Genomic DNA, 19,677 nt, shown 5'->3' with positions numbered 1-19,677 from the left:
ATGAAAGCTTATCGTGCCCTACCTCTGTTGTTCTTTTTTGCTTTGCACACGCCTGCGGTTACTGCAATAAAACCGTCCCCTGGAGCCAAGGGACGTTACATAGTGCATGAGCATGAACATTCAATGACTCGGCTAGTTCCTTTCCTAAATTAGCTTGGCCCTCCAGGGGCCATACTAATCGCCCCTTATGGAGACCGTGGAGAAAATGCCCGTAGGCTTGTTTATGTTAGAAGCAACAATGTCCCCGATTGTGTGATGTCTGTCAAAACACGTGGAAGTGTAGATTCCTGCTTCTTCCGCCGGGTTCATAAGATACTGTTTGAGACAACTCCGGTCCAGCAGCTCTCACCATGGACCGGGCTTCGTGGATTTCGTCGCGGCCATTGGCCCTGGTTATTCTCTGGTTTCTTTTCACCTGCACGGTCAACGCGATCCATATTCCTTCGAATGTTAAATCCTTAAACTCTTCCGGATCCCAGTTCCAGAAGAGAGACGACAAGGTCAAGCTTCGCATCTTGCCCCTCGGTGCCTCGCTCACCTGGGGATATCTCTCCGACACGGGCAATGGATACCGCAAGCCCCTCCGGGATCAGCTGCGGTACGATGGGTATGAGGTCGATATGGTTGGAAGCAAGAACAATGGCAACATGAAAGACAATGTCAGTATATAGGATAGTGAATCCTCCGTCGGGTCAAGAAACGTGAACTGATAGATTTGAATCTTTTGTGGGGAAAATAGGACGTCGAAGCACACACGGGCGATGTTATCACTAAAATCCAAGAAGCCGGCCAGAACTCGCTTTCCTACAAACCGAATGTGGTTCTGATCAACGCGGGCACGAACGACTGCCGCAAGAATGACGTTAAAGGCGTCGGGGATCGTATACATGATTTGATCAAGAGTCTGCGGAAGGGGGACGACATGAAAGATGCCCTAATCGTGATGTCCACTCTGCTGCCATCCAACGACAAGGACACGGCCAAGAACCAGCCCGAGGCCAACAGACAGTACCGGAAACTGGTCAAGGATTTGAGCGATGACGGCGAGAATATCCTCCTAGCTGACATGGATCCCGAATCGCCCGATCCCGGCCACAACTGGATCAAATACCCCAACGACTACAAACACTCCGATGGCACGACCGACGATACCCACCCGAATGACTACGGGTACAGCAAGATGGCGGCCGTGTGGTACAAGACGATCAAGAAAGCGGTTTCCAAGGACATGATCAAGGACCCGGTGGAAACGAAGGGCGGCGGGTCCTGCGAGAAGGACTATGGCAGTGGATCCTCGGCGGGAGGACTCACACAGGATGGCAGCGGCGACGACGACGGCACATACTACCACGACTCGGAGAGCAGACGCACCATTCTGGAAGTGGACAGTCCCGCGTCGAAGGACTTCATCTTCGCTCGGCTCTTCAGCCGTGACCGCGATGATCTCTTGAACTGGGAGGAGAAAGAGGACAATATCATTTTCCATGTGTGGAAGAATACCGGCGACGGCGAGAAGCCGTACAAGAGCATCGACCACGCCGCGGTCAATATCTTCTGCAACCCTGCCGGCGTCCGCTTCGTCGATGTCAATGGAGATGGTCTGGACGATTATGTGTGCCTTGGCAAGGAGGGCAACGCCTACGTTGATATCAACCAGGGCGATGGGAAGGGCGATTCGCCCCCGTCGTTCAAAGAGATCGGCAAAATCAAGGATTCTGAGTACTCTCAGAACAAGGTCCGGTTGGCAGATATGGACGGCGACGGCCGTGTGGACTACTGTGGGGTCGAGGGCGACGGCGACATCTATTGCTGGCGCAATGGCGGGACCGGTGAGTGGCTTGTCCATGCCTTTTATCTGGTGACGATACTTTTCCGGGAGGGAAATGCTAATAGGTGACAATGCATCCCAGGGGATAAACCAGAATACTGGCAGAGTCTGGGAAAGGTGTTCAATGGCGAAGATATGGGTGACATCAACGGGGTTCGCTTTGAGGATCTTAACGGCGATGTGAGTAGTAAACAGCAGCACGCTGCCAAGATCCGTGTATAATCTGACAAACCAACGTACACAGGGGCGAGATGACTGGCTCTGGCTAGATGACGAGGGCGAAACGACTACCTGGACCAATTCCCGCAGTTGTAACAAAACCGATGAAGGCGACAACTTCAATATTATCTGGCGCCGGGGCTACCAAGATGGCCAAGACTCAGGCCCGACTCACAATGGAGTCGGGGAAAAAGATGGTGAGCGGAGCGAAGTCCATTTTGCTCGGGTTTATGGAGAACCACAAAACTTTGGGCTTCTGGGACGCCAGGATTACGTCTGGATTGAGAATACCGATGACGGAGTGTCTGTGCATGTGTGGAAGAGCAAGGGCTATGGGGCTGCGAAGATCAAAGGTACGTCGGACATGGATATGTATCTCTCCAAGCAACCCGGTGCCTTCCTTGCTGATTTTCTCTCTGTGTACTGTTCAGCCGATGGAAACAGGTACTGCAACATGATGGGCCACACCAATGGCTTGATGGACTATGTCTGGATTCGCTCCAGGGGCGAGATGCGCCTCTACCCGAACAAGGGCGAAACCAAAGTGTCCAAGGGCGATAGCTTCTGGGGCCCCAACAAGATCATCTGGGATCCGCTCAACGAGGCGATTCACAAAAAGCTGGACCGACGGGACCTGCACCTGGTGGATTGGGACGGCGACGGAGCATGCGACATTATCTGGACAGATCCAGATGACAAGAACCGAGTGAAGCTGTGGCGGAACAAAATCAAAACGGCCAAAGCCGACGACGATTTCAAGTGGGAGTACGACGACAACCCGGCGTCAGATCTCTCCTGCGACGAGAAGAGAGGTGTAGATCCTTTCGACACGCCCGTGCGGTTTGCCGACATCACCGGCAACGGAAAGGGCGACTATCTGTGCATGGCGAAGGACGGAAGCACCTCGGGATACGTGCACAAAGACGACGACTCGTGGGAGCATGTCACGCAGTTCAAGTATTCGGAGGACAAGGACCGCGCAAACCTGCAGTGGGCTGACGTCAATGGCGACGGCAAGGCTGACTTGGTCCACACGGACAAGTTCAACGGCGATGGCAGCATATGGTACAATAAGGGCGCCAAGGAGGTCAAGGGCTCCAGCTATGAATGGGACGGGGTCGGTGTCAAGTTCCAAGGCGCCTCCGCTGGTTCTTGCACTTACTTCCCTGACCTGGACGGCGACGGCCGTGCCGACATGCATTCCATCAAACACTCGCTGGATAACACCGCCGAGACGTGGTTCAACACGTGCAAGCATTCCAATCGCAAGGGCGACGATGGGTCTATCAAGGACCCGAAATTGCCCGTCATGCCAACATAGACGGTATGTTTGGGGATATAACAGGAAGAACTTGGCTAGTAATTCGACAACCAATTATTTATATTATTTCCGTATAGAGATCGAGAACGAGAACAATATGTCGAGATTTGAGTGTCCTACCAAAGAAGCTAAAGATGTTACGCAATATATTATGTATAAAATTAGGTAAACAACGCGGCAAAGAAATGAGCTGAAGACTTGCCACAGGCCTTGTTTTCTACACCAGCACGATTTGGTAAAACGGAGACATACGAAGATAAATGAGCGGTGGACCGCCAAGTCAAACTATTCTAAAATACCCTAACATACAAAATTGAGACTATCCCGCTTGCCGTGGTTGTAATCACTCCTTTAGTTTTCAGACTCCGAAACACCCACCATGCGCTGGATATGCCGGACAAAAGACGCCATATGACAGAATCAAATCACACAGAGAGACAAAAACCAGTAGTAATGCCCGCTAATAGCATGTTGATGCGCATTTTTCAAGACAACAAAAACAAATTGGGCTGGAGTTTATTGCGGCGGGGGATGCTGAGGTAGTTGCGGCGGACCAGAGGAATCACCATCCGCAAAACGGGGTCGTTTAGGGTCATTCGGGCCAGCAACAGGACCAGTGGGTTGCGCGTCGGGCGAAGTATTGGCATTGGTGACATCATTCAGGGGCGGTCGTTTTCCATTCAAATTCTGGGGAGGGACGCTTCCTCGGTTAATTGCAGCTGCGTTATTCGGCACATTCTTTGGGTCGATGTTGGGTCGGGTCAGAGGACGATAGGACGAGGTGGATGGGCCCCGGCTCATCGGGCTGCCGGCTCCTCCACCTGCACCGGGAGCACCGAGTCGGCGCTGCATGTCAGTGGCTGGGTTAACGAAATCACGCGAGTTGTTTGTCGCGGGAGAGGCGCTGGCCAGCATTGGTTTGGAGATCGGAACACTTTTGGTGTGGTCGACACCGGCGGTTTTGCGGATCGAGGGACTGTCTGCATGGGGATCGAACTGCGGTGCGGCAGAAGGGACGTTGTTGGGATTATCACGAAGGAGGTCAACTGCTCGCGCCGAGTAGAATCCAGCAGATGGGGTGCTCTGTGGTGGTTGCATGTCCTGGTTGGCCCCAGCGGCAGACTCTCTTTTAATCGGTGGTTGAGCGGCATTGCCTTGAGCGATGGGTGGTACGCTTGGTCTAGCATTCGGAATATTTTGGGCCTGGCCAGGGCCAGGCCCGGGTCGTCTTTGCGCAGCGGATTGATCTGGCATGGCTGATAGGTTCGGCCGCCCATTCGGTGGGACTGGTCGTCCTGTTGCACCCCCGGGAGTCCATCTTTCTGGCTTCGACGGCGTTACAGCAGCAGAGTTAAACCGGCCTGGAGCAGGCCCATTTGGGGCAGGGTTGTTCATCGGCGTGGGCGGTTGTCTTTGGACGTCAGGCTCTATTGTGATCTCGTCAGGATTGCCTGTGTTGCCGACCACGAAGTCTGCTTCATCAAATAGATCACCTGGGAAATGTTAGGCAGGCAGTGAGATCGGATTAACGACAACCTACTCCCAAATTCCCCATCGCCATCAAAGTTGGCATTACTGCCAGAGTGACCGCTATTGGCAGGGCCAGAGGGGCGAGGAGGGGGAAGATCGTCGTCTTCTAGTAATCGCCTTGGTGGAGGCGGTTCCTTCTTGACGGGGGCAAAGTCGGGGTGACGGTGGAGATCATCCACATCCCATTTTGCCGGCGTCGCCTTGACTTTGGTGACCTTGGAAACATAGTCCTTGTCGTAGACACAGTTTCCCAGAACATTGCCAAAGTTCCTCAATGCACGTTTCAGGGCATCTGTTGTCCCTTCTTTCTTCGCCTTCTCGAAAGCCGCCGCCTTGCCCTTGCAGTTCTCAATGTGTCCGTACCCAATATCCTAGCAGGGGATTAGCCAATGTCCCGAGATGGCCCATGGAAGTCCATGATATTTTGAATGAGGTTTGTAAATGTACCTCATGGAATGTCCCATCCCTGAGGGTGACCCTCATAATCACAGACAGGCCCAAACTTATCTTGCCGGTGCCCTGGGCTTCCTCGACCTATCCAAGCGTGTCAGCCGCTGTTTTCCAAAATGGCGCCACCTGAGAGAAACGCACAAAATCAATCTGGATAGTTTGAATCGAGCTGGACCAGCCATTAAACCCAAACACCTCATTAGCAAGATTGATGCATTTGTCTGCGGCGAGATAGTGGACCCGCTGTCCACCGGCTCCCGGTCGCGAGGAAATGTATTCGGGGCCCAGTTTCCTGTCGAGACGGGCTTGGAGAGTGGCAATCTCCTGTGCAGTATATTCACTGATACGGCTTTCAGGTTCCTCAAAGGGATTCGCTGTGACGGCACCCGAGGCATTAGGCATCATGATGGATGCTGGGCCGCCGCGATGTTGGTCGCCAACGCTGGGAATGGCACGATCAGTTTTTGATTCCACGGACAGCTTGAAGTTGCAGTTCAAAGGCTGATGGGACTCACGCTGGCATATTCAAAGCAAATGGGTGGTTCTATGGCGTGGGAGGTGCGGGCGTGTCGAGCGCGTCTCAGGCACCCGTACGCGGGTCCATCGCGACACCACGTGACTCACGATAAGGCGATAAAAGGCAAACTGGATCTATACTCGACTTGTGATATTATCGCAATCAATAAGCCGCTACAGGTTTAGATCAATAGCATGATTTCGTGTCATTTATTTATGCCACAACATTCTTACGCCCTCGTAATGCGATTTCTTTCATCTCTCGTTCTTCGCCATAAGCTATACGTGCCCTGTCGTCCCCAGATGCGCTACCAGCATATCATTGCACAACGAGGCTAGCACTAGGCACAAGTCCCAGCTCCTTCAAGGTCTCCCCAAAGAACTCGTTGTTAAAAACCTTCCTCGGGAAGTTCTGCGTGAAACTTTGCACGTCGATCCCATCATCCTGCTTCAGAGCGGCAGCCACCTCAAACAACGTCGTAGTGACGGGCAGCGTCTTCATGATGTTACCCTGGGCCGTCTGGAATCGCAAACGAGTTTCAGTGTAGGCTGAAGCGGGCTTGGACGCCACTGGACCGGAAGTGGTGGGTGCCGGAGCAGCGACGGGCTGGGGTGGAGGGGCCACACCTACGCGCTCAGCACGTTCGCGCTCCGCTTTCAGGCGGCGCGCCTCCTTGTCCTCCTCAATCTTGGCCTTGATGCGCTTCTTGGCATCGATATCATCCTGCTTCTCCTTCTTCTTTTTCGCGGCCTCTTTCAGCTGCTGTTTCCGCTGGAGATCCTCCTTCACGTCCTGACTCTCCTTATTGCTCTTCCGCCGGATTTCCTAGCAAAAACAATCAGCTCATTCCATCTATCGCTCGTGGACCGTGGCAAGCAAGCACCTCATTCCTCTTCTTGTCGGCCTTGTCCTGCTCGGATTGCACCGACCGCTTCGCTGCCAGTTTCTCCCTCAGCTCGGTCAGTCGTTGCTGTTTCTGCTCCTCAGTTAGGGGAGCAATCTCCTCGGTGGATTCGGAGAAGTCCACGTGCTGCGATTTGGATGCGTGGAACTCCGCCTGTGCCTGGCTGCGGAACTTCTTGCCACAGTCATTGCACACCAAGCTGCGCGCTTGCTCGCCTGGCTGTAGAGGAGGACCCTCTTCGCCCTCTGCCTGCTGCGACTGCTCTACCTTGATCTCGTCTAGCGATTTGTCCTGGTTTGTTTCAAGCCATTCCAGAGCCCCTTGCACTGTGTGGTCTGTGAGTCTGGTGGTAGAGCTGGCCACAAGGGAAAAGATCACTTACGGCCACCGGTCTTGGATACTGCAATTTGTGCTCGCTCTTTGTCGAAGCCCATCTCAATGAGCTGGTCCAGGTCGGACGCCATGGCGGTTGAAGGGTATGGTAGAAGGAGTGGGCGGGCAGTGTGTGTAGTCTTTGAAGGGGAGGTAAGGTTTATGGAAGAAAGAAAACACCCACGCGAATTTCGTGGGCAGAAGCTTGAAGGAAGGGAAGAAGCAAAGAAGCGACGTCGAGGGGAACTGCTGATGTGACGTATCTTTTGAAGGCGGCGAGCGATGCGGGCCCACTTGGTTTGTTGACCTCTAGATCTCCCCACGCTGCTTTGCTGCTGGTTGAAGCGTTGTTTTGCGGAATAAAAAGAGAGAGAGGAGAATCGTAACTACTGTTGAAGAAGCTTATAATTTCATTTTTATATCTTTTACAAGAGTTGCCAATTCATAGCGGTGTAAAGACCATAGATATGACCAAACACTATGGCTAAGCACGAAGCACGCAACTCGAGATTCAGACGTTGACATAGAAAAGTACCGGACATCTCGGCGTTGAAGGCCTTTGAAATCTCATAGTTGAAGCTCCATTTTCTAAGTCAATATCCCAGTGATCTGTCGGTATCAAGTGGGATGAGACCCCACTACGGAAGCATCACATGCAGCGCCTCAGGAAACGAGCATGTCCCGAGGATGGGAGGTGCGACCCCAGGAGAGATCTGAACATTCCCACCGATCCATGCCCTCGAAAAAATGATCAAGAAATGGTGTATATGACATACTATCAAATAAGAAAACCAAGATGATCCCAAGAAAAATTGACAGAAAAGAAGAAGAAAAAAATAAGCAAACTTTGGAAGCTGTCTATATCACGTGCTTGCTGACTCAGTGCATCCCCGATGTGGACAATCGTCAACTCCTGAGGCTTCGACTTCCGTTGCGCACTCCCCTCCGTCTCGGTTATAGGTGATCGCACTCGAGTCGCGTGCAGTTCTGGATCTCTTGGCTTTTTTTTTCTTTCATTGTATCCCCATTTCTGGCGTCTCCACGTTCACCATGTCTATCGAGATCGATCCCCCCGAGCTAGGCTTCAAGCGTGAGTCCCCGATCTGCAAGCGCTGTGGATCGAGTTCCAAGGGCGTGGGTGGCTGACATCCCGATGAACAGGGCCTTTCAACCACGAAGTATGCCAGGTCCTGCATCTTCACAACACGAACGAAGAAGCGGTGGTGTTCAAGGTACGTGCCCACTTGCCCTCGGCATTTATCATGCAAGTGCTAGTCTGACGAGTTTCTGTGTGCTAGGTCAAAACCACCGCCCCTAAGCAGTATGTGCCCTTCCTTTTCTCTGCGCGACCTCCTACTCTGGGACTGGTATCCTGACGATGCTCCAGTTATTGTGTACGCCCCAACTCCGGCCGTATCGAACCCGGCAAGCAAGTCGATGTGCAAGGTTAGTCCATCGTTCACTCGCCCTTGGCACTCCTGCGTGGATCTCAAGAGAAATGAGCTGATGGTTTTGTTGGTAGTTCTGCTTCAGGCTATGAAGGAGGAGCCGGCAACGGATGCAAAGTGCAAGGACAAGTTCCTGGTCCAGTCCGTCTCGGTTAGCCCAGATATGGAGTATGCAAATGTCACCTCAATTGTACGTCCGTCTGCAACTCATTATGGGAGGCGCACTCTGGCTAATGCACGTGCAGTTTGAGAAATCCGCCAAGTCGTCGGTGGTGGAGCGCAAGATCCGAGTGCTCTGGTTGCAGTCAGATGCGACTTCGACATCGAGCCAGAATGGCGCAAATGAGACGGTATGGTGTCTGGTAGTTCATCGAACTTCATGTAGAACTAATATCTTCCTTATAGACCGTGGACGACGAGCCTCCGGCATACACGTCCCCCGGTGGAAACTTCGAAACCCCTGCCCCCGGCTTGTCGAAGAAGAGCGCCAACGACGCATCCCCGATTCCTCCCCCCGATTTTTCCGAGAAGCCTAAGTCTGAAACCTCCCCCAAGAATGAACCTGCTCCTTCCTCCATCTCCAACGCCAAGTCGGCCGTGGCCAGTGCTCTACCCTCCAGCGACGAGCTCAAGGGCCAGCTTGCCGACGCAAACGCGCAGATCCAACGACTCAAGGACCGACTCGCAGACCAGGGATTGCGACAGCGGAAGACGGGCGGCGAGGCGACGACACCCCCGGCCCCGATGCAGCAGCAGCACGCGCAGACCGAAGCGGGTGTGCCCATCCAGATCGTGGCAGGGTTGTGCCTGCTCAGCTTCTTGATCGCCTACTTCTTCTTCTAGTCTTTGCTGTTGTTGCAATTTCCTTGCCTTTATGCCTCCGATCACGTCTCTGACGCCTTTCCTCCAGCCTCTCATCTACTCTTGCCTCTTGAAGAGCCTGCCGTGTTTTCTCTAGCATCAGCCTCCTGTGTTTCCTTGAAAGTTATCTTTCCGGTATCGGTATTTGTTTTATTTTACCTCGTCCAGTGTCGTGGTTCAGGTCATCTCGAGGCGCACTGTTGTGGCTCTGCGTCTCAGTCTCAGTCTCACTCTTTTTCTTTTCTCCTTGTCCTTTCCTGTGTTGTTTAATATCATGTTATGATGAACGGACTGAGCGTCTCGATTCCATTCTGTTTGATAAACGATGGAGCCTTCGCAAGATAATCCATTTCTGCACTTCGTCCCTATTGTAGGCTTCGATATAGAACTACTCAGTAGAACCAAGTCCACTAATGTGACCATAGACCAACACCTAGGTGTGTTCACATTCCAAGATATATACACATATGATATTGAGGCTATAAACTTCAGCAGAATCGGCAAAGCAAGTTTTTTTCCCCCTTCAGATGGCCAGCCCACAGACTCCGACCACAGCATGGTAATTGAAATAGTTCTAGAAAAGTGCAAGTCTAGCATTGGATCTCGCTCTCCTTCCACCCGTCGCCATCCTCAGCGTCCGGACCCGCCGATGCAGCCGAGATTCCCTCACCACCACGCCCGGCCTTCTGGGCGTTCGCGGTGCTGTTGCTTTTACTACCTGTGCCACCACCAACAACACGGCCACCCTGCGCCCGCTTCACACGGCACCAAGGTCCAACATCCTTGTCCAGGATGAAAGTCCAGATCACCCAGACCCAGCTCCGGTGACAGGGCAGCGGCTCATAGAACTCGCTCGCGATCTCATGCAGCTTGTGCAGCTTGGTCCAGGGGATCGCCGGGAAGTCGTGGTGCTCGTTGTGCAGCCCCACATTGTAGGTGACGATATTGAGGGGTCCGTAGTAGGAGTAGGTTTCAGGGGGGGTAGCGAGTCGAGTGGGCTCTCAGAGGAGGCGTTTGCTCCCTTCTTGCTGTTGTTCTGGTCGGCCAGGGACTCGGTGCCGCCGGTTTTCACCTTCGAGAAGAAATAGTGCTCGGCGATGAAGTGGCCCGCGCAGGGGTGCAGCGAGCCCGCGAGGAAGGAGCTGGCGATCAAGTAGTACAGTGGCTGGAGAGAACCGCTCGTTTTCACGAAGATGTAGTCAAAGCTCAGTTGTACGGCGAGGTTCAGGAGGTGGATCGATGTGAAGGGCGGGCTGTAGACGAACATGGGCCGCACGGCGTAGAACAGGATCTGGAACGTGCAGAAGAATGTCTTGCCCAACAGCGAGTTCAGGACGAAGGCTTCCAGTGCTGTTGGGAGGTCGGTGTCCAGACCGGTGACGCCCAGCGATTTGTGGTGGGTGAGATGGTAGGGCTGCAGATCCAGATATGCATTAGTATACGTATTGATATATGGATGAAAATACGGATGAAAACACGGCCACGCAATTCTTCAATCTCAAGTCTTACCCGGAACGCAGCGCTGTACGGCAGCCCAATGGGCAGATTGGCAAAGATCGCCAGCAGTCGGTTGGCCATCGCAGAGCGGAAAGCCAGGTTATGTGAGATCTCGTGAATTGCCAGGAAAAGGTTTTGGTTGGCCGTGGCACCTATCACGTACGCGGTAGCCAGGAATCGCCAGTCGAGCATCGAAGTATTGCGGAGGAGATAGGCGCAGGTGAGCTGCAGAGCGACGACGCCAAAGACAACATATTTCGTGAGAGGCTCGGGTCCGCATAGCTTGGTGACCTGATTTCAAAGAGCAAGAATCAGCAACCGGGGAATTGACGTTTGTCGAGGGGATTGAATCTTCCGGGTATGGTTGTCCCCTTCTATGCCGTAGCGGACAGCCCACGCCAACACAATACGCCCCACGTACCTCCGGGTGAGCCTTGATAATTGCCTGCCGCCGTGATCGATGCGGCTCCTCGGTGTATGTCCAGAAGAAACGGTCCTCGACCGAGGACTCCTCCGGCGGCGAGGTTCGTGCAGATGAGTCCTGTGTTTTGGCCGAAGAGGCCTTGGCTGCCGACACCCGAAGGTGGGGCGCCGCAGTTTCGACGACCGATGGCATTTCAGAGAGGTTGAAAGGACGATTGATGCCACGGAGAGAAGAGGAGAGAAACCACATATTCAACAACGGTGAAGTCGGCAGAGAGTGGAGCGCTCAGTCAGCACCGCCCCACCTACGTCCAAGCCATCGCATAGTTTAATTTCCCCCATCGGATATCTTGCTTACATCTCAAGTAATGAATCTACTAGGTGATGCTCGGTGATTTTTTTATATTTGCAGTGTCCTGGTATCTGCTTAAACGCTGTATATAAAAAGCCATTCAGTAATCGTCGCCTCGGCTGATCACCTCTTTCACGTTCGGCCGAAGGACAATGGTCTGCGAAACAAGTCAGCAATGCATCAACTCAGAACGGGAAAGAATATGTGCATACATGTTCAAACTGGGCCGTGTACGAGCCCTTGACATCGCACAGAGGGGGGTAGTCCTGGACGATACCGGAGGAAACCAAGTTGTTCAACTAGATGCCGGTCAGTATGTGTTATATATTCCGAAATCCATTGGCAATCAAAAACTCACTCCCAGCAGATATTTCTCCTGGCCCAACCGGTCCAGATAGCGCCGACAGAAGGGCAAAGTGCCAAAGTTCTTGTTAATCACGTTCAAAAGATTCTTGGCGGAGGATAGGCGCAGAGGGACATTGGGCGCATCTGGCGTCAGGGCGTAGTGAGAGGTTTCCATCTAGCGAAATGTGAGCGCTGGTTCGATACTGGCTATTCATAATCAACCACAACTTACGTCTTCTCGCACGTAACCCTTGCCGGTACTACCGAAAGTCTCGATGGCGAAGACTTCGCCCTCCTCCATTTTGGTCTGATCATTGCCCTTGACAATGGGTACACTCTTACCACCGTGAATGACGTGCTGGTCAATGTTATGTCCGTTGAGATTACGGATACACTTGACCGGGTGCATAGTCCCGTTCAGCTCGACTTCGTAGCTCTCCATGGCTTCCTGGATGGCGGCACCAATGTCGCTCATGCGGACATCAATACCTGCTTCCTGTGGGGGTAGTTAGATTTACTTTTTTTACTTTTTTTTTTTTTTTTGTGCGTGTGAAAAAGACGGGCACTTACCCGAATACCGGTGTTGGTAGCATCCTTCACCGCTGCCAGTAGCGGATCATACACCGGGTCAAAAGACATAGTAAAGGCACTGTCCACGATCCGGCCGTTGAGTTGTGCTCCGAAATCGACCTTCATGACGTCCCCCTGCTCCAGCACCATTTTGTTCCCTGCGTTCGGAGTGTAGTGCGCCGCACAGTGGTTAATGCTGAGACCGCAGGGGAATCCCATACCACCCTTCATGTTGTCGCCCTCTTCCAGGCCCTGGTGGCCTGTGAGTGCGCGCACCGAGTCTTCAATGCCCTCAGCGATCTCGGTGAGAGTCTGGCCGGGCTTGATGTTCTTCTGTGCATACTGGCGGACCTGGCGGTGGACCTCGGCACCCTGACGGTACTCTTGCAGGAAGTCATTGTTCATGCGGTCGAGGTACCGTTTTTCCTCGTTCGTCGTGCGGTAAGCATTGTCGTTCTTGTACTCGACGATCTCGCCCTCGGGGTACTGGTTGTTAGGGAAGAGGGTGGAGACGGGGACCCGCGGCGGCGCACTCTGGACCTTGGCGCCGCCCTTCTTCTTCTTCTTGGGCTTGCGCTTCTTCTTCTTTTTGGCCGCTGTGTGAATGCCAATGTTCAGCAATTCTGTGGTTCCCGGGTATTTTTGCGCGCAGGGCAAATAAAAGGCAAGGCAGGGGCGGCAAGAAAGGAGAAATATCAATCACTCACCTCCGGTAGCAGTAGCGTCAGGAGCACCCTCTCCTTCTTCCTGGTCGTCGTCGGAATCGTCCTCGGCCTCGCCGGGGGCTGCCTGGCCGGCGGGGGCGTCCGCTTTGGCGCCGTTTGGGCCGGCCACTGGTATCTTATCAGTCAAATGGATGGCGCGGTAGATGAAAACTGGACCATCGGGGAATCTTACGGTCAAGCTGTTGTAGCTTTTCACTCGCCTGAGCTGCCATGCTGGAGTCGGAACTAATTGCGGGGAGATGGTTGGTTAAGAGAGGAGGGGAATGTTAGTCGGATGTCGGGGAAAGATTTTTGCCTGCGATAAGATAAACCGTGGGTCGTCAACCAACTGGTCAACTGGTAGATCGCATTCTATGACATCCATGGTTATGTTGACAAACTATCCATGAATCAGTACAAGAAAACTATAGGTATAAACACTGAAATTGTATTATATTTACAATCAAGATGTCATTTGGTCTTACCAATGTACATTTTAACATGAAATCAATTTTCACTTAAGAGTATAGATGTACTAGACTGCCACAGCCCAAACCAACTCCCGGGCAGGCTTCGACTTTTGAATGAGAACCGGCATCTATACGGCTTCAGTACCAGCTCTCGCACTCGAGTCAGCCGTAGAAATCTCCTGCAATCCCCACTCCCCCTGCCCAATATCTTCCGCGCAGAATCGAACCATCAGACCGACAGTAATCGGGCCGATGATGGTATTCAAAAGAATGGCCCATATACCTGTGATGAATCCTTCGTCACTGACGTACGAGGTCTCATTGTGTCCGATTTCGATGATCAACAGGCCAATCTCACCGCGTGCTACCATGGCAGACCCCAACAGTGCAGCGGCCAGCCAGGCCCGATTCCACTTTTTGCTTGCTTCTTGGTGGTTAGTCGTGCTCGATTTGGCTTTAGGTTGTCCTTTCTTTTGCTTTTCGGGTGGATCTGATTTGTCCTCGTCTTTTCGCCCCAAAACGAGCTGCCAAACGGGTATCCAGATGCCAACGACACACTAGATGGAAATAATTAGTGCGGTCCACAAATGACGTCGGAGCATTATGTTGATACCTTTGCAAACGCCATGAGGAGGCTGTAAACGATCCCCCTCCAAATCCGCTTCCCTGTCCATAGCTGCACGAATGGAATCGCGAATCCGATACTCGAGAAGAACAAAGGCTCCATCAAATACTCTTGCGGCCCCAAGAGATACTTCTCAAAAGTGTGCACGAACGTGGGGCTTTTATCTGCCTCACGTTCGCCCTCCTCGCGGCTCATGACCACAAAGGGTCCTTCTGGGCGCTTGCTCGGGAGGTATGTGAGGAAGACTCCAGCCAGAAAGGCGCCAAACAGAACAGAGGTTCCTGTAAAGCCGGCGATGGCAATAAAAGCCGAAAGAACCAGGGTCATCAGGACGATGTTGGAGAGATGGTCGAAGCGCGCAAAGTGGTATTCGATGAACCTGCGGAAAAAGGGTGCAAAGACCCATTTGGTGACAATGGGCGTGACAATGGCCATGCCTATCGATGCCACGATGGGACGGCCGATCAGCCAGCCCAAGTTGACATTGCCCCCCTCTGATAGTTTCCCCAAGTCGCCAATGACACTATATCAGACGAGTCAGCGTGATGGGTTCAGTAAACACCATATACACTTCCACTTAAGCAACACACCTTAACATCACAAGCCCTACTACATCGTCGATCACAGCCGCGCTGATGAGAACTGATCCTACTCGAGTCTGAGAGAGATTCACCGAGCCAGACGCAGAGCCGATCACAGCAAAGGTGGTTCCTATAGAAGATCAGCAGTTGAATCTTGACATAAAGTGGAAATTGCTCACCCAATGAAGTGGCGGACAGAGCTGCCCCGATAATAAACGTCTCCACGGCACCTGGCCCACCGTTAGCGCTGGATATAGAGGAATTGGTCAGGAATAAAACCAACCAAACCCAAACCCCAGATACAGCAGCAGATAGGAAAGACCAATTGGAAAGCACACGCCAGTTGCAGCGCCCACCATGCTCAACGTGAAATTCTGCTTGAGAAGATCGACGCGAGCGCCAAGTCCGCCTAGAAATGCATGACATCAGTTATCCCGAAGTCCCAGAAAGCCATGCGAAGACGCCAAGCCGAAGAGTTTTTCTGTCACTAACCTTCGAAAATGATCAAAATCAGACCGACATATCCCAGCGTGAGAAAAGTCTCTTGCCAGTTATGTTCAAGGATATTGGCCAAGGGGACCCCATAGATGATGCCGACAGAGATTTGGCCGATAATGCCGGCCTGGATGATTTTCGCCGAGACCCATTTTGCAATGGAAAGGAAAAAGAAGAAAGACACGACAATCAGGATCTGGACAACTGCGATTGATCAGCGGGGACATGAGCAGAGGTTCATGGGGATGTGTTGGAGTACAAACTTCCGGGTTCGTGGTATGGAAGGAAACCGCCGGCCATACTAGAGGGTTTTCTTCAAGCTATCAGCCACACTGTTCAAGACAAGGGTAATGCCAGTCTTTAAATACTCACAATCCAGGTCTCAACGTGGGGATCCCTTCATCTGGGCAGTCTGGGCAGTCTGGGCATGGTGGAACCAGCCTGAAAACGTCAGTTCCTCTAGCCGAGGCATACACAGGATTCCTGACTAATACTGGGTTAACCTCCTTCAGGAAGGGAATTCACGGAATTCTCAACCCATCACATCATCGATAATAATAATCTCATTGAATATGCGATGGAAGGATGAAGCACAAGGTAGACCGCACGTTCCCTCGTGTATACGCGCCCCACCAGCACAATGATCTGGCAACATCTGAGAACCCCCGGCCCGCGGGACCCATTCGGGGCCATGAAACTCAGCAGAATCAACCATGCTGCTCGTGGAGTTTCCGAGTGAAATTCTGCTGGCCATCTCCGAGTACCTGGAATATGAATGCGACCTCAACGCGCTATTCCAAGCCAGCCGCCGTCTCTACGCGGCAGTGAACCCGCGTCTTTATCAACATCTGCTCCAGAATCTCCCCAGTCCGGCCCTGGAATGGGCCGCCGAGCAAAGCCAGCGTGCGCCGGTTGCTGGAAGCTGGCGTTCCACCCGGTACCACGCGTCACCAACTCTGGATGCCCATCGTGGTGACAGCGCGACGTGGACACGCAGAGATCGTTCAGCAATTCCTTGACCATGGGGTCGACCCGAACCCGACATCCGGCTTTTACAAGGACTGGGAGAAAGAATGGTGGGAAGAAGGATTTTAACGCAGCTCCGAGAACCCGTTAACGGTAGCCGTACTATTCGGCCACGAGTCTGTAGTCTGGGTTTTGATCAATCATGGAGTGCATGTCGAGCTGCCCCAAGCATCCGACGAAATTGACCAGCCATTGAACTTGGCCGTCAGATATGAAGATGTGCCGCTGATCAACCTCTTACTGGAGAGAGGCTGCAACCTAATACCTGTGACTTCGGCGGGAGCAATGCTCTAATGCAGGCCGCAAGGACGGCTCCGGAAATTGCAAATATTTTGATGGATGCCGGTGCCTCCCACGAAGCAGGTCATCCTGTCGGTCATTCTCCACTTAGTTTGGCCCTGGAAACGGGCAACTTGCCCGTGGTCAAGTTCTTTCTTGAAACAGGGGCTGATCCCAATACTGACAATGGAGTCTGTTGGGAATTCTACAAGGCAGCAACGGTAACCCAAACAGAAGCAGCCCGGCTGCTCGTCGACTACATCAATGTGGATCAGGCAGTTCAAGATCCCGACGATTACGGCTTGCTCCAAGTAGAAGCGGCGGCTGTTGATTTTGTGGATCTGATGAAGCAGCTCCTTGAACATTGCCGTTTCGCTCCTGAGGCTGAATCCTCGATCCGGGCTTTTGACTGGGCTATAGGCTATGGACACCTTGAGATGGTGAAGCTATTACTGGATCATGGCGCCGATCCAAATGCTAATGCAGATACAGAGCCCCCGATCTATCTCGCCATGGTCCAGGGGCGTGATGAGATTGTGAGACTTCTGCTTGATCGAGGGGCGGGTCCTTTCCTTCCAAAGGAGCACGGAGCCCCCTGTCTCCTAGACCGAGCAATCCAGCTGGGGAAGATAGAGATAAAATTTGCTCCTGGAAAAGGGCATGGCTCTTCAGGAATCCGATATTAGGGGCGGGGTCGCCTCGATCCATTTTACGGTGTTTCAAGGGGAGGCAGTCTTTCGGCTGCTGCTCTAGCATGAGATCCGACTCGAACCCGGACGTCCATAGCACCAAAAAGCACTCGCCAGCGCAGCTTTCCGCGCAGGTGTCCCCATTCTCAAGATATTCCTGGATGCCGGCTTTAACGTTGAATCGCGAGATCCCAGTCCCTGGAACGACCATCCGTCCCTCCTCGCCATGGTGACAACGGCCGATGACCGGGAGGCAGCGGAGGCAGCCGTGGATCTATTGCTGGCCCACGGGACGATGCAGACCTGGCCAAGACCCTATCTAATTTTTACTGGCACACGCGTGTATTCAGCAAAATGAGAATTGGAAATAGTTCTTGGATCGGTAGATCTAGATCTAATCTTATCATCAGCACTCGAGGCACACAAGATAGCAAGCATTCGAAACACGGTTTAATGGCCATTTTAGATACTCGAGAAAAACGGAATACATGCCTCAAATATGAGCATTTCCACCATTCAATACAAGTATCACTGTATATTCAAAAGGTGTGTGAGCCGATGTAGATCTTCCAGGACCCCCGGTCAGGGCGAAGGATGACGCCACTCTTCATCTGCGTCTCCGTCCCCATTCCACCTCCATTTCCTCCCCTTCTCTCTGAGTGCTCCCTCTCCTGCCTTCTCTCCCTCATACAATACCCGAAATCCATTCATCCTCTCTGTCTCTTCGATGTGAACACCTTTCCACACACAACCACCACGGCAATGCCGCCGCCTCGCGTGACAGCCTTCCTTTCCCACCGTTCCACCTGTAGCTGTCGCAACCCCCGACCCAGCACACGACCTCGCTCTGGACTACAACCACGACCACAGCCCTGTCACAAACCAAGCCCACGCATATTATTCTTCTCGACAAGCACCCGCGTCTCACGGGAACCAAACTACTACGAAATCCTGGACATCCCCATCACCGCAACAGCAGCGGAAATCAAAAAGTAGACAACCCACTCTACCATACCATCTACCCTCTTTCTCTCACTTCCTTTCCCTCTATTCAGCATCATTGGCTACAAATCCACTAAACCCAAACTAACCACATCTCCCCGAACAGACAATTCTACGCCCTCTCCCTCCGCCACCACCCAGACCGCAACCGCGACGACCCCACAGCTAGCCAACGCTTCGCCCGCATCTCCGCCGCATACAACGTCCTCGGAAACGCCTCCAAGCGCGCCAGCTACGACCGCGACCACGGCTTCCATCACCTCCACCACCATCACCATCACCATGGGCGCGCACCCGGCCAGCACCCAATGGGCAGCCACAGCAGCTACACCGCGAACCTGCACCACCAGCGAGGCGAGAGCTACGCAGGTTCACGGCCCGCCAGCGGGCTGAGCAAGCGCCGCGGACCGTTCCGGGGCCCGCCGCCGAGTTTCTATGAGCAGGGCGGGTATGGGGCCACGGGGAGACAACAGGAATCGTTTTATCCGGGGGGAAAGCTGGTGCCAGTGCCGGTGCAGGATCAGCTGGTGCAGGCGGGTTTGCATCCTCAAGTGCTGGCACTTCACAACGAGCTGCCCATGGATTCGATCCCGAGGATCCCACTGCGTTCATTGACCGCAACCCGCTCGGCCACTTTAATGCCCGCGGCCATTTCCGTACACAGACTGCTGAGGATGCGCGGCGGCGCGAGCGCAGGACGCGGGCGATGCGCGCGACCATTCGGGACGAGTACATTGGCGGCGGGCCCGGCGATTTCGTGCTCCGGTTTCTGGTGGTGTGTGGCAGTTTGGTTGTGGCTGGTGCCATGACCGGTTTGTTCAAGTGGCCGACTACGTCTGGGTCGACGGCCAGTACGTCTAGTTCTGGGTCAAGTAGCGAGAGCAATAAAGTGGCTAGGCGTCGGCGGGAGGCCATGTCCGTGTCGTCTTGATTTGAATTGAGAAAAACTGGCAGCATCGACTTGGTGTTGTGCCTACTTTTTTGATTGCACATGGTGCTGTACGATATCCATCTTTATATCCTAGACTACCTGAATTAAATACGTCCAAGTACAATTGGCCGACAAGATACAAGTTGAATGTCCGTGCACCAACAAAGGAAAAGATTCGATTTGATATACACAGGGTGTTCGAGCAGAACTACGATACACACATGATTATTATCTGGGA

General features: G+C 53.0%; 10 protein-coding genes across 10 annotated transcripts; 5 read left to right on the top strand and 5 right to left on the bottom strand.

Moving 5' to 3' along the window:
• Positions 1-350: 350 nt before the first annotated feature.
• NUU61_009830 (putative esterase) lies at positions 351-3,368 on the top strand (the record flags this gene model as incomplete). Its single annotated transcript, XM_056660355.1, has 4 exons — positions 351-659; positions 740-1,829; positions 1,911-2,008; positions 2,073-3,368. 4 exons carry the CDS (start codon positions 351-353, stop codon positions 3,366-3,368), a joined length of 2,793 nt encoding a protein of 930 aa, XP_056506853.1.
• A 516-nt stretch (positions 3,369-3,884) lies between these two features.
• On the bottom strand, positions 3,885-5,753 carry NUU61_009829 (RAD52 DNA repair protein RADC; the record flags this gene model as incomplete). Its single annotated transcript, XM_056660354.1, has 3 exons — positions 3,885-4,861; positions 4,909-5,269; positions 5,490-5,753. 3 exons carry the CDS (start codon positions 5,751-5,753, stop codon positions 3,885-3,887), a joined length of 1,602 nt encoding a protein of 533 aa, XP_056506852.1.
• Positions 5,754-6,183: 430 nt separating this feature from the next.
• Positions 6,184-7,233, bottom strand: NUU61_009828 (uncharacterized protein; the record flags this gene model as incomplete). Its single annotated transcript, XM_056660353.1, has 3 exons — positions 6,184-6,663; positions 6,749-7,095; positions 7,152-7,233. The coding sequence occupies 3 exons, from the start codon at positions 7,231-7,233 to the stop codon at positions 6,184-6,186; spliced, it is 909 nt and encodes a 302-aa protein (XP_056506851.1).
• A 958-nt stretch (positions 7,234-8,191) lies between these two features.
• NUU61_009827 (uncharacterized protein) lies at positions 8,192-9,432 on the top strand (the record flags this gene model as incomplete). The annotated part of the gene is made up of 7 exons (XM_056660352.1): positions 8,192-8,231; positions 8,303-8,373; positions 8,440-8,462; positions 8,529-8,587; positions 8,664-8,779; positions 8,835-8,939; positions 8,995-9,432. 7 exons carry the CDS (start codon positions 8,192-8,194, stop codon positions 9,430-9,432), a joined length of 852 nt encoding a protein of 283 aa, XP_056506850.1.
• A 608-nt stretch (positions 9,433-10,040) lies between these two features.
• Positions 10,041-11,563, bottom strand: NUU61_009826 (sphingolipid delta(4)-desaturase family protein; the record flags this gene model as incomplete). The annotated part of the gene is made up of 4 exons (XM_056660351.1): positions 10,041-10,448; positions 10,523-10,864; positions 10,960-11,238; positions 11,369-11,563. 4 exons carry the CDS (start codon positions 11,561-11,563, stop codon positions 10,041-10,043), a joined length of 1,224 nt encoding a protein of 407 aa, XP_056506849.1.
• Positions 11,564-11,822: 259 nt separating this feature from the next.
• Positions 11,823-13,574, bottom strand: NUU61_009825 (methionine aminopeptidase 2; the record flags this gene model as incomplete). Its single annotated transcript, XM_056660350.1, has 7 exons — positions 11,823-11,879; positions 11,935-12,021; positions 12,081-12,242; positions 12,300-12,563; positions 12,638-13,233; positions 13,345-13,470; positions 13,535-13,574. The coding sequence occupies 7 exons, from the start codon at positions 13,572-13,574 to the stop codon at positions 11,823-11,825; spliced, it is 1,332 nt and encodes a 443-aa protein (XP_056506848.1).
• A 365-nt stretch (positions 13,575-13,939) lies between these two features.
• NUU61_009824 (cation:proton antiporter) lies at positions 13,940-15,812 on the bottom strand (the record flags this gene model as incomplete). The annotated part of the gene is made up of 7 exons (XM_056660349.1): positions 13,940-14,368; positions 14,425-14,959; positions 15,027-15,147; positions 15,197-15,247; positions 15,301-15,426; positions 15,510-15,716; positions 15,776-15,812. The coding sequence occupies 7 exons, from the start codon at positions 15,810-15,812 to the stop codon at positions 13,940-13,942; spliced, it is 1,506 nt and encodes a 501-aa protein (XP_056506847.1).
• A 413-nt stretch (positions 15,813-16,225) lies between these two features.
• NUU61_009823 (uncharacterized protein) lies at positions 16,226-16,607 on the top strand (the record flags this gene model as incomplete). The annotated part of the gene is made up of 2 exons (XM_056660348.1): positions 16,226-16,346; positions 16,381-16,607. 2 exons carry the CDS (start codon positions 16,226-16,228, stop codon positions 16,605-16,607), a joined length of 348 nt encoding a protein of 115 aa, XP_056506846.1.
• Positions 16,608-16,831: 224 nt separating this feature from the next.
• NUU61_009822 (ankyrin repeat domain-containing protein) lies at positions 16,832-17,423 on the top strand (the record flags this gene model as incomplete). Its single annotated transcript, XM_056660347.1, has 2 exons — positions 16,832-17,353; positions 17,376-17,423. The coding sequence occupies 2 exons, from the start codon at positions 16,832-16,834 to the stop codon at positions 17,421-17,423; spliced, it is 570 nt and encodes a 189-aa protein (XP_056506845.1).
• An 845-nt stretch (positions 17,424-18,268) lies between these two features.
• On the top strand, positions 18,269-19,439 carry NUU61_009821 (uncharacterized protein; the record flags this gene model as incomplete). The annotated part of the gene is made up of 3 exons (XM_056660346.1): positions 18,269-18,498; positions 18,615-18,956; positions 19,016-19,439. The coding sequence occupies 3 exons, from the start codon at positions 18,269-18,271 to the stop codon at positions 19,437-19,439; spliced, it is 996 nt and encodes a 331-aa protein (XP_056506844.1).
• Between the last annotated feature and the right edge of the window lie 238 nt (positions 19,440-19,677).

This window comes from Penicillium alfredii (genome assembly GCF_028826965.1).
Source record: "Penicillium alfredii strain IBT 34128 chromosome Unknown utg000012l_segment0_segment0, whole genome shotgun sequence".
NCBI lineage: Eukaryota > Fungi > Ascomycota > Eurotiomycetes > Eurotiales > Aspergillaceae > Penicillium > Penicillium alfredii.
This window is presented reverse-complemented; position numbering and strand designations above follow the sequence as displayed.